The sequence below is a fragment of the Dermacentor andersoni genome, chromosome 3, assembly GCF_023375885.2.
Source record: "Dermacentor andersoni chromosome 3, qqDerAnde1_hic_scaffold, whole genome shotgun sequence".
NCBI lineage: Eukaryota > Metazoa > Arthropoda > Arachnida > Ixodida > Ixodidae > Dermacentor > Dermacentor andersoni.
Genome location: NC_092816.1, coordinates 187,981,509 through 187,994,552, shown reverse-complemented (window position 1 = coordinate 187,994,552; position 13,044 = coordinate 187,981,509). Strand labels below are relative to the sequence as shown.

The following is a 13,044-nucleotide window of genomic DNA, read 5'->3' as shown; positions in this document are numbered from 1 at the left end:
CATGGAGCGTGATGAAGGGTTAGCTGTAAAGAGCGGCACCTACCTTGAGGCCGCCACGCGGAAAAAGCAGGAGCCCAGGGGACAATGCCCCTTGACGAGTCCGAATCACGCGGAAAAGGACAAAGGCAAGCAGGGCGAGGTAGGAGAGAGTGAAAGGGTGATTATCGCCGGCGACTCAAACCTGGCTGGGTGCTCAAAAGCAATTGTGGAGAGGGTGAAAGGCGAGAAAAGAGTGGCGGTAGGGACATTTCCAGGGCGGACACTGGGTTCTGTCATGGAGCGAGCAAAAGAAAAGCTCGCGGAAAATGCCCACGTGCGCAACCTTGTCATAGTAACCGGTGGGCTAAATGACGTCCTAAACAGGAAATGGACTGGACTAGCCCAGAGCTTGGCGAAGGGGGTGGACGACTTGCGCGAGCTATCCCCCTAGGTGCACATCGTGGTGTGCACGGTGCCGGAGATGCCTGTACGTGACAGTCACATACAGAGAGCTGTAGTGGCTGCTAATGAGGCAATTGGAAAATAAGCCGAGCGAAAGGCTTCGAGGTTGTCGAAGTAAACAGGGAAGTGAGAAGTTGTGGTGGTTTTAAACGAGATGGGATCCGCTTCAATTACAGGCTGGCACGAGAAGTGGGCTGGCGACTTGGTGGTCGCGCTATTGCTTTTTTAGGGGGCCCGCGGGTGCTCAGGAGGCGAGAGTAGATAGTAATAAAGAAGGTCCCCTAGGGGAACCTCAGAAGAGCATCGCCGTCGATAACAAAAAAAGGAGGAAAGCAAGAAAGAGAGCTCGCCATGCAATAGGCTTTATAAACATGCAGGGCGGCAGAAGAAAGGAAAAGTGGGCAGAGATTGAGGAGCAGTTACCTAGAGAACAATTAGGGGTGTATGCGGTTACAGAAACGTACCTTAGAGACTCAGAAGAGCCGCCAGTTATTGAGAATTATGTTTGGGAAGGTTGCAAAAGAACTAAGTCGGAAAGAAAGGGAGGGGGAGTCGGAATGCACATCCATCAGGGAGCCTAACGAAAAAGAGTAAATTCAAAATGTCAAGAGCATCTTTGGTTATCAGGTACAATGAGTGGGAAAAAAGCTTGACTGGGCGTTACGTATTTGTAGACCGGAATTAATTGCACAGAGAAGAATAAAGAGTTAGTGGAATGCATAAGGGCTGATATTAAGGGTTTCGGGAATGGTGCTAAAATGATCCTATTAGGTGACCTGAATGCCCACATACAGGATTTAGATGGCTATACCGACAACAACGAGAAGTCAATGTTAGACCTTCGTGAACAACATAACCTCGTTATCGTGAACACAGGGCCTAAGTGTGAAAGGCAGATCACGTGCGAAGTGGGAAACCGGCAATCGACCTTTGATTACTGTCTGATGACAGAAGGAATTCATGATAAGTTGAGAGAAATGGTCATTGATGAGGAAGGCTATATCAGCATAGAGACTGACCATAAACGCATCATTTTGAAAATGGGATATGTAGTTGGGAAAGAGAGCAAGGAGCGTAAAATGGCCAGTCCAAATTTGAACGCTGATCAAATAGTCACTAGAGTCGAGGAAGAACTTGGGGAATGGCCAAGTAAAGAGTGGGAATATGGTGAGCTTCGAAGTGTAATAGCGACAGAAATACGGAAAAGAAACAACATGTTCGTTGGAAAGAAAGAAAGAAACAGGAACAGGGAGATACAAGAAGCGATCGCCGAACGACAGAAAGCATCTCGAGAGCACAGGTAGGCAAAGAAGGCGCAGTTGCCGCAGGATGAAGTAACCAGTAAATGGGAAATATACCGGCAGAAAAAGTGTGTGGTTGAAATACTGGTGCAAGCAAAATTAAAAGGTGAAAGTGAACGTTGGTTGAAAAAATACGTGAGAAAAAAAAAGCCGCACCTAGAACATTTTGAAACCACATAAACCTACTAGGCAGGAAGTCAACAACTATACAACATATCCTAGACGAAGATTAAAACAGACTGGAAGGAGAAGCGGCAATAAATTACATCCGAAAAATAACAGCCGAATCTTTCCAAGCCAATGACGAGGTTGTATTTGAAGAGAAAAAGAGCATGAAAGAAGTGGAAAGGGAGCTGGTGCTGACAAATTTCAACTGGAAGAAAGCGGAAGAGAAAATTCCTAAGCGCACAACCACGGGGCTAGATGAAGTTCCCGTTAGGCTGATTAATGAACTAGGACCAAAAAGTAAGGAATCTCTGGTGAAAGCAGTGGAAAAAACTTTAAAAGATATACGAATACCAGACAGTTGGCGACAAAGTAGAATGGATTTAATTTATAAAGGTAAGGGGGAGGAAGATAGAATTCACTCGTATAGACCGTTGACCATTACATCGGTAATATAGAGGGTAGTAGTGCAGGCAATCAAATTAAAGCTTCAAGCATGGGCAGCGAATAATGGCATTTTGGGAGAAGTTCAGAATGGCTTCAGAATAGGTAGGCGTTTAGATGATAACTTATTTGTTCTTACTCAGTGTATTGAAATATCAAAAGTAAAAAGCAGATCGTTATATGTGGCCTTTCTAGACATTACAGGAGCCTATGACACTGTACACCGCAACATATTGTGGGAAATTCTGGAAGGGGAAGGCTTAGCTGAAGATTGTCTACAGCTTTTGAGAGAGATTTACCCAAAAAGTACCGTTTGCGTTGAATGGGAAGGGATGAGGAGCGAAGAGAAAGTTCATATCAACAAGGGACTGAGGCAGGGGTGCCCTTTATCCCCGCTGGTGTTTATGATGTACATGGTGAGGATGGAGAGGGCGCTAGGAGGAAGTAATATCGGGTTTAATCCCTCATACAAACAGGTGGGTACAGTAATAGAGCAGCAATTCCCAGGTTTATTCTGTGTGGATGGCATTGTGTTGCTAGCTAACAAGCAAAATGATTTGCAACGTCTGGCTAATATCTGTAAGAGGAAGGCAACAATTTAGGTTTGAAATTTAGCGTTAGAAAATCAGGTGTTATGGTATTCAATGAAAACAGTGAACAGACAGTGGAAGATACAGGGCCAGGAAATACCTCGGGTAACAGAATATAAATATCTTGGTATATGGATAAACGAAGGCAATATATATATGGGAACACAGGAAAAAACAATAAGAGTGAAGGGGAAGTGAAACGCAGCCATAATAAAGCACGGAGCGCTATGGGGATACGATAGGTACGAGGTCCTGCGAGGTATGTGGAAAGGTGTAATGGTTCCAGGACTTACTTTTGGAAATGCGGTTGTTTGCTTTAAATAAGGGGTACAATAAGCACTCTACGGGAACGAAAGGTCAATGGGTCGCCTCGCATTGGGCGCTCACGCGAAGACTACAAATGAAGCAGTGCTGCATGATATGTGCTGGACTAGTTTTGAAGTGAGGGAAGCTGGAAGTAAAATTGAGTATGAAGAACGGCTGAGGAATATGGAAGAAAGTGAATGGGCTGGGAGAGTGTTCAGGTATCTGTACAGGAAAAACATTGATTCACAGTGGAGGAAGAGAACTAGGAAGCTTACCAGCAAGTATACGGCTTGTAGGGTGGGCAATATAGCAACAAAGAAGGTCAAGCGGAAAGTCATATAGGCTGAAGTAATCTCATGGGTGGCGGCAATGGAAAAGAAACCTGCCATGAGTAACTACTTAAGAGAAAAAAACGAAATCAGGAAAGAAACACTTTGTGATAACTCAAAGGGAAGCTCATTACTTTTCGAAATGAGATCGGGATGCCTTAGAACACGCACCTATAAAGCGAGATATAAGAAGGAAGAAGAAGCATGTGCTTGCTGCGGTAAAGCTAGGGAGACTAAGGAGCATGTTTTATTAAAATGTGAAGACGTCTACCCAGCGGTCGATTTACGCGCCACTGGCCTCCTTGAAGCACTTGGGTTCAGCGAGGGCAGTGGAAAAGTAAACATGTCCGCAATAGGCATTAGTAAGAGGCGATTGGAGGATTGGTGGAAGAATAGTAAGGAAACGACAAAAAACGGAGACGTACAGAAGCACAGTCCCAAATAGGGGATCAGAAAATTTGGGCGGGGTAGTTCCTAGTGTTTTTTTTTTCTTTTTTCATTGTTTAACCTAGGTAGGACATTAGGCAGTATAATAGCAAGAGCTTGATGGCGCAACCCACCAAGCTCTTGGTGGGTTGCGCCCCTTGGTGCGTTCCAAAGGGCACGCTCATAACATCCATCCACATAAGCGTTTGTATGTGTGTGCAACGGATTGATGTATGGATATCCCTATGTTTACGTTAGTTCAACGCCGCGATGTTTCAGCGATACCATTCTTTTTCGCGCTTCGACCGTGGTTAGAGCGACGTGCCACCCGCGTTTTTAACATGATGAGCTGGCCACCGACGGTAGGTTATAAGCGTGGCAGTGGAGCGGAAGGCATCGCTACAATATCGTGTCGTACTTGCACTTGGTACCTTGATGCGCTGAAGAAAGGTTAGGAAGACTGTTTTTTTGTGTGCAAATATCTGTGACGTACATTATGCTTATGACGCGTGCGTTGTTTTCCAGCTGCGAAGTAGTACAGTTCGTAGGCCTAGTCGTATCCATCGCTTCGTTTGCCTGGAGACGGCCATGTTGGTTTTGAAGAGGAAGAAACAATTGCCCCCATGGATGAGCGAGGAAATTTGCTCCATTCAAAGACGAAGACAGGGGACATCGCTGTTTCTCCGTTAAAGGGCAGTGCGACGTCGCTTCTGGTGACAGGTGACTTCGAGAATTATTCAAGACAACATCTGTTATCTGTGCGATCTGTTTGTTGAATTGACGAGTTGAAACTTAGGGAAATAATAAATAACCAAACTGTATGCTTGCGTGTTTTTTGTTTTACTTCGCACCGAAGCAAGAGAGATGTATTTCCGCTTCGTCTGCTTGATCCCACGGTCGTGCGGTCACATGCGCAGGTACCGAAACTTCATCGCCACCACTGTCTTCTCGTCCTCTATGAACAGCGAAAACGTTGACACAGCTTCGAGGAAAGGCGGCATCCAAATTCACTACCCAGTGGTGACGCCCTCTGGATAAACAGATGCAGTTCTTTAAGTCCTTGCTTGGACGGTCACATTAGGGCTTTAATTTTTTTTTTAGAAAGTTGAGGGCTGGGGGGGGGTCATTATTTTAATCTTAGTCGTTTAAAAAGCAACTAAGGCGGTTTTTCTAGGTCCACGGATGTCAATGAGATTCGTTTGGTACAGGCACACTTCTGTCATTCTTGAAAACGGCAGGCTTGAGAGGTGCGCAGGTTGTTTACAAATAAATTTTGTTAATTGCTCGAGCCATATCCCTTGCCTCTTTCTCAGGTACTGGCCACATTGTCTTATGCCGTAAACAATGGCATACGCAGAGCACGCTAGTACCTAATGGCAGACGACAGCGTCCAGGAGTAGACGACCATGAGCTAATAATGTTTGACGCGAGATGTTACTGTCGCGAGAAGTTCCCAAGTGGCGTTGCTTTGTTGGCTTCTCGAACTTCAGCCTTCGCCAGCCGCACACAAAGTTTGAGCTCATGTCCATCGCGTTCAGGCGAGCTTAGGCCTAGCCCAGTCACTGAGCTCGTGCGTCCGCTACCGGCGAACCTTACTTGACCCTTCAGTTATTAGGACGAAGAAGACTTCTTTTACAGTTCACTTCGTAACATAGAAATTTCAAATTGACCATTCTTCTCTCGTACAGAGCTCGCACACATAAAAGCGGCGACACGATGCACTGTTAATGTCACTATACGTTACCGTTTTTCAAGGCTGCCACTCACCGTCACGGGCGCTCTCGTATATTAAATGTGACAGTGTACATGGGTGTGTTCGTACGCATTGCTTTGCTGACTCACTGTTTGACTTCCGCGATGAGCTCTTTGCCTCTTATCCCAAACGGGTAAGAAAAATCCGAAGACATCTAAGCACTTCTTGTGAGTTTTGACTGCGAAAGCATTAGTGTCCAATTGAACGCTGCTGAGCGCTCCTTCGAGTAATGAATTGATCGTGGGCAAGCGAGCAAGTTGAGAAGCTTGGCGCGTTTTGATTTGGCTTACCGAATAGCAGTTAAGGGACCGTATAACGTAAAACTATTCCAAACTGTTTTTATTCTAATCTCCTGACGTCAAACTTAAGTAACCACCAACGCAAGCATCGGGCGGTAACCCGCATCGTTGTTTCGCGGCAGAGACAGCTCGCCATCATTCCTATTAAGCGTCAATTTTGTTCTACAGCCCCCAAGATCGTCGAACGTACTGCGCGTGTGGACGGGGTGCATCAACACCAAACTGATGGTCAGAGGAGCGCGGCGCCGCCGTAAGCACGATTGGACGAGTGACGCCATCTTGGCGGTGACGATATCAACAGAGGGACAAAGCCGAGTCGACAACTTGGCAGCAAAGACCGCTGGCCAGCATTCCTATTTGCCTTCAGTTTTGTTCTACGGCCCTCAAGACCGTCGAAAGTGCTACGCGTGCGGACGGAGTGTATCAGCACCAGACGGACAGACAGAAGAGCGCAGCCACGCCGTAAGCATCGTTGGACGAGTGACGTCATCTTGCCGGAGCTGATATCAACAGAGGGGCAAAGCCGAGTCCACCACATGCCAGCAGAGACAGCTGGCCAGCATTTCTATTCGCCGTCACTTTTGTTCTACGGCCCTCAAGACCGTCGAAAGTGCTACGCGTGCGGACGGAGTGTATCAGCACCAGACGGACAGACAGAAGAGCGCAGCCACGCCGTAAGCATCGTTGGACGAGTGACGTCATCTTGCCGGAGCTGATATCAACAGAGGGGCAAAGCCGAGTCGACAGCTTGGCAGCGGAGACAGCTGGCCAGCATTCCTATTCGCCGTCACTTTTGTTCTACGGCCCTCAAGACCGTAGAAAGTGCTACGCGTGCGGACGGAGTGTATCAGCACCAGACGGACGGACAGAAGAGCGCAGCCACGCCGTAAGCATCGTTGGACGAGTGACGTCATCTTGCCGGAGCTGATATCAACAGAGGGGCAAAGCCGAGTCGACAGCTTGGCAGCAGAGACAGTTGGCCAGCATTCCTATTTGCCGTCAGTTTTGTTCTACGGCCCTCAAGACCGTCGAATGTACTGTGCGTGCGGATGGAGTGCATCAGCACCAGATGGACGGACAGAGGAGCGCAGCTCCGACGTAAGCACCGTTGGACGAGTGACGTCATCTTGGCGGAGCTGATATCAACAGAGGGGTAAAGCAGAGTCGACAACTTGACAGCAGAGACAGCTGGCCAGTATTTCTATTCGCCGTCAGCTTTGTTCTACAGGTTGGTTTAACATGCATTAGTGCTCAAACTCTCCTATAATTCCTACAACTGTCACTGCTGCAACTTCTTCACAAGTGCTTTGTTGTCTTATTGTCGCAAAGTGCCTGCCCGCGTCTATCTCGATATGGCCGCCGTCGCAGCCGCAGCCACAGCGCCGCTTACACGGCGATAGGGAGGAAAGCTCCCCATTGTTCCTGACGTCGACGGACCGGTTGGTCACGTGGGTCGTCAGTGCGTGACGAGGGACGAGGTAGCCTCGGCGAGCGGGGAAAGTGGTTTGGGAGATGGAGCGGCGTGGTCGTGCACCAAGATACAGCTGAAGATGAGGTCGGCCGGTTGAAACCCCAAGGCCGAAGTCTTCGCCTGTAGATCGACAGACGGTGCGAATCCGTCGAGATCAATGGCAGCGAGGTACCAGCTGCCCGACGCTTCTTCAGATAGGGACCTCGTCGAGCACGCCACAGATAAGACTCGTGTTGCAACCTGCTCTCAGAACTTTACGCCGGACTCTTTTTTTTAATCGCGTTTCATCTTTCATTTAATAATTCATCGCGTATTGATTTTTGTATATTCTGTTAGTGTAGTGTTTGCGGCATTTATTGTAGCGTGTATTTTTCATTTGTGTCGCTTGATTGTTTTTTATTTCGCGTGTGTTAAAATATTCCCATGTAGCAGGCTTTGTGTCGCGCGTCGCGTTAGAGTTGGTGTTGTGTGTGACTCGCACGCCTTCCGCGAAGCTTGGCACCATCTGCTTGCAGTTTGCTTATTCTTTTTTTGATCATGTCGCTGGAATGATTTTATTTTATTATATTGAGTGTTTGTTTGTACGTCGCCTCCCGTCTCATGCCTCTGGTCCACGGTCGATCAGGCGTGGACCTTATCGCCGGTCAGCAGTCGAACCATCCGTAAATGCATGCCGGGGTGGGTTTGTCGTCGCCCCATCCCCTCCCGTTCGGAGAGTACGAATACTTAACCACCAATATTTAATGGTTATCTATTGCTTTGCCACCTGTTGTGGGAATACCGATGGCAACTCCACAGACAGAGATTGCCGCACTGAAATTCGTGAGCTTCGCGCGGGAATTGCGAGAAATTAAGGAAAGCGTGAAGTTCATGAACTCGGAATTTGAAGAAATAAAGAAGAAACTTGGTGTCTCATCTGTAGTTAGAGACCTTAATGAAAGAAAATGCATGACTTCGCGAAACATGCAAAAGAAACGAAATTGCTATCGAAAGCTTCAAAAGAGGGCTACTCAGAGCGAACAGTACTCGCGAAGGTATAATTTAGAAGTGAAGGGTGTGGTGGGAAGATAAAATAAAGATGTGACCGGTCTTGTCATCAAAATAGGTGACGCTGTGGGCGTGGTCATAGTGCCAGAAGAAATAGATATGTGTCACCGCGTAGTTCAATAACAAGCAGAAAAGAGGCAACGTTCTCGAAAAGGCTCGCAAGAATTACAAACCAGGAAGTCGGTGTCACTGATGAATCGCCAGTCTTTGTGAACGAACATTTGTCTCCTGCTCTGAAAAGGCTTCTCCCCCTGGCAACCAGCAGAAAACCGTAAGCAGCATTTTTGTTTCGTGTGGACACGCAATGGCCAAATCTTTGCACGGAAAACAGAAAGAAGCAACGATACGCACTGACTGTGACAGGGATCTCAGCACAATTGACTAAGCTGTTAACAACACGCAAGGCTTTCGACAGCTCGCACCAAGGCGTACTACGAATTTTGTCAACCTCCAGAATTTGCACAGCCACCTCGAGTGACTAACACCATTTACGCCATTCATGGTAATGCTCCCTCCCAAAGTTCGAAACAGGATCAAATTAGTATACTATTAGGTCAACTTTGCTTTCAGTTTGACGTGACCATGTTCTCCGAAACATGGTACGCTACTGACAGGGATAAGTTGTGGCTTGTTGGCTACAACCACTATCACATAAACCGTAGAGGCATGCGCGGCGGAGGAGTGGCTATGCATATCGCACGATATGGGTCATGTGAACTGGTAAGTGAGTTTACACGTCTCACAGGCGACTTTGTAGTGCTCTGCATAAAAAAAAATCAAGCTGAAATATTTACTGTGGTATACCGTCCCCTCACAGGAATGATAGGTGGTTTCTTAATTTTTTTAGACGAATATTAGAATACGGGGCACGCTCAGCCATGCTTCTTGAAAGGTGACTTAAATATAAACTTCCTTCGAGCGAATTTGCACTCTTGTGAACTGATTAGTAGATACCAAGCAAGCGGTTTTCAGCGCGTCGTTACCGCACCTACATGCATAACAGAATATAGCCAATCTGGACTTGATAACTTCATTGTAAATTCGTGTTTGTGTCCACAGTGTTAGTACGATATGCTCAGATATAAGCGACCATTGCCTTATTCTAATCACGTATTCAGATCATACATCGGTGGGAATGAGTCAGGAACGCGCAACCAGTCTTTAAAATTCATATTAAAAATATACTGAGTGAATTGCAGTGATATAATTTGGCACCGATAATGAGAGTGCAAAAAAAGTATATTCATAATTTTGTTAAGGTGAGTGGACAGCGCTAAATCACCGAAATTTACTTTTAACTCCTGCGCACTTTATGTTCACAATAGAGCTGAAGTATGCGTCCTCAGAACGACACTAATTATAGATGCTAATTTTACTGCAATGGAACAATGGAGTTATCTGTTCCTGCTACTGTGGAACGTCTTTCATCCCATGACTTACGAGATTAGGAGGCCATGTACACTGACACGTTACTAAGAGGGTTTAGGAGCGCTGGTTCGCTGTAGCAGTGGCATATGATCACATGACATATGGCGTGACATATGACATATGCCGAAATCGTTCCGTTGCAATAAATGTACATTTTTTTTCTTAGTGGCATTGCAGCAGATAAACTACAATTGTGCTGAGTTGTAAATGATCCAGGAAAGTAATGTTTGCAAACGTCGTATGAAACTCAACTCACTACAAAGTGCTACCACAGCGCAAAAACTTGAGGGGAAGCCAATTGGCAGTTTAACAGGAAGAGTCACGTATATCTGGCGCTACTACTTATACACCATTCAATGTGTGGGCAAACAACGTTGCATGATGTATTTCGGTGACCCGAGCAAATTTTACCGAAGCTCTGCATATTCGTAGTGTCCATGATGCTCTCAGGAGTCGCCATCGAAGGCCGAAACGTCGGAATTCTCACGGCGTCAAAGTGCCCTTCGAGAGACTCGCATAGGCGGTGAAACCAGATCTTACCGTATACTGTGCGTGTGTGTGTGCGTGTGTATGTCAGAGATGATGATCGGCACTCACGGTCCTCTGAAAGCATCCAGAAGAGCATGCCGAACAGCGTGCAACCGATGATCAAGAGCAGCAGCATCATCGCCATCACCACATACCGCTCCCGGCTGTGCACCGATCTGCAAACGAGATTAATAATAGCCCTGACTTCCCCTGATAAATGTGATGAAGACGCGACAGCCTATCTTTAAAATATATACCCACTTCTAACTCGCCATTTCCTCAATGCCGTGTTTGCGGCGTCAGGTGTTGCTTAGCCTGTGACGTTTCAGCAAGTCATATTTTGATTTTACTTTTCATTTCTGATATTTTACAGTCCCCCAGAAGAGTCGGTAAGGGGGGAGGGGGATATGCAGCAAATGCCTTGTCGTGGCACTAAATGCAAGAAATGAAATACGGGTTTGGCATTCTTCATTTACAAGAAAGCGCACTTAAAGTAAAATAACCAAAGTTCTAAAAATGACTACATAGAGCTTTCACAGCGCGTTCATAGCTGAAAGTACAAATGTACGTACTAACGCAAGTCATCAGCAGGGCGGTGCGAATGGAAAAACATTTCCACGTCAATATTGATGGCTCGGCATTTGCCAGGATTTTCATACCTAAAAAAAAAGATGTGTCACAACCAAAGAACTAGACACCCGATAGGAGTACTTTAACTTCTAAATTTATAGTTGCCTCTGGAGTAACTGTGAAACGACACGTCGCCAGGAGGGTGCTCCTCTCGAATTACGATGACCCTAAAATGGATATCAGGTTTATGCGTCTTGGAGCCAAAAAAGACGCCCTAAAAATTCTTTCCCGCCTTCCTAACCACTGCAGCATCGGTCTAGTTTCATATAGTTCAGCAGCTTAAAGGCGTTCCTTTTTAACTTTTATACCCTATTTCTGGGGCCCGTTCAAAGTTCTCTTGTAAGGCCTTGTACATCACATCGAGAAGTACCACAAAAGCAACCTTCCTTGTCTGTTGTAACAAGTTCGAGGCGCTTCTCTACTAGGAAATTGACGACCAAAGGCACATTCTCCAACTTAAGCTTCGAACCAGAAGTACCTGCGACAGGGTTAGCACATTTGACCACGAATTTTGGGGGCATCGTTTTTGTCGCCTTTACGGAAACTTGCCTTAAGTACACGGCATTATCCACGGGCGAAAGCGGAGGGTCAGCTGCGAACTTCGGTCTTTTCTGTGGAAAATTCTTGCAGTTCTCTAAAATAGGCCCGTCACCGAGGACGAGCACTTCCTTATACTGTGGCACAAATACTCGTTTACGTAATTGTACTCTCGGTCGTAACGTGGGCCACGGAAATTCCGTTCAACCAGCGACGCGACAACACTCGTGGCGTCCCTCGCGCCGTTTGTCCCTTGTATCTTTTTTTCCCACACAACTCGGATACTGTCGAGGTACAAACTCGCGTTTCCGCATCATTTCGAGCATAAAATATTGCACACCAGCCTGGCATGGTCAGGTAAGTGTCATAATAATAATAATAATAATAATAATAATAATAATAATAATAATAATAATAATAATCAACATGCTTACGCCCACTGCAGGGCAAAGGCCTCTCCCATACTTCTCCAACTACCCCGGTCATGTACTAATTGTGGCCATGTTGTCCCTGCAAACTAACTAACTACCTACCTAACTGCCGCCCCCTGCTACGCTTCCCTTCCCTTGGAATCAAGTCCGTAACCCTTAATGACCATCGGTTATCTTCCCTACTCATTATATGTCATGCCCACGCCCACTTATTTTTCTTGATTTCAACCAAGATGTCATTAACTCGCGTTTGTTCCCTCACCCAATCTGCTCTTTTCTTATCCCTTAACGTTACACCCATCATTCTTCTTTCCATACCTCGTTGCGTCGTCCTCAATTTAAGTAGAACCCTTTCCGTAAGCCTCCAGGTTTCTGCTCCGTACGTCAGTACTGGTAAGACACAGCTGTTATACACTTTTCTCTTGAGGGATAATGGAAACATTATGTTCATGATCTGAGAATGCCTGCCAAACGCACCCCAGCCCATTCTTATTCTTGTGATTATTTCAGTCTCATGATCCGGGTCCGCGGTCACTACCCGTCCTAAGTAAATATATTCCCTTACTACTTCCAGTGCCTCGCCACCTATCGTAAACTGCTGTTGTCTTCTGAGACTGTTTAAAATTACTTTAGTTTTCTGCAGATTAATTTTAGACCCACTTTTCTGCTTTGCCTCTCCAGGTCAGTGAGCATGCATTGAAATTGGTCCCCCACCCGTCGTGGTTGCTCAGTGGCTATGGTGTTAGGCTGCTGAGCACAAGGTCGCGGGATCGAATCCCGGCCACGGCGGCCGCATTTCGATGGGGGCGAAATGCGAAAACACCCGTGTACTTAGGTTTAGGTGCACGTTAAAGAACCCCAGGTGGTCGAAATTTCCGGAGTCCTCCACTACGGTGTGCCTCATAATCAGAAAGTGGT

The 13,044-nt window shown here is 46.4% G+C and overlaps 1 protein-coding gene across 1 annotated transcript in view; it reads right to left on the bottom strand.

Annotated features, from left to right (window-relative positions):
- Positions 1-13,044, bottom strand: part of LOC140216503 (uncharacterized) — a 29,904-nt gene that overhangs the window by 6,167 nt on the left and 10,693 nt on the right. Inside the window, exon 3 of the mRNA XM_072286836.1 lies at positions 10,598-10,704. Within this exon, the coding sequence (XP_072142937.1) occupies positions 10,598-10,704 (107 nt within the window). The remainder of the gene's footprint in view (positions 1-10,597; positions 10,705-13,044) is intronic.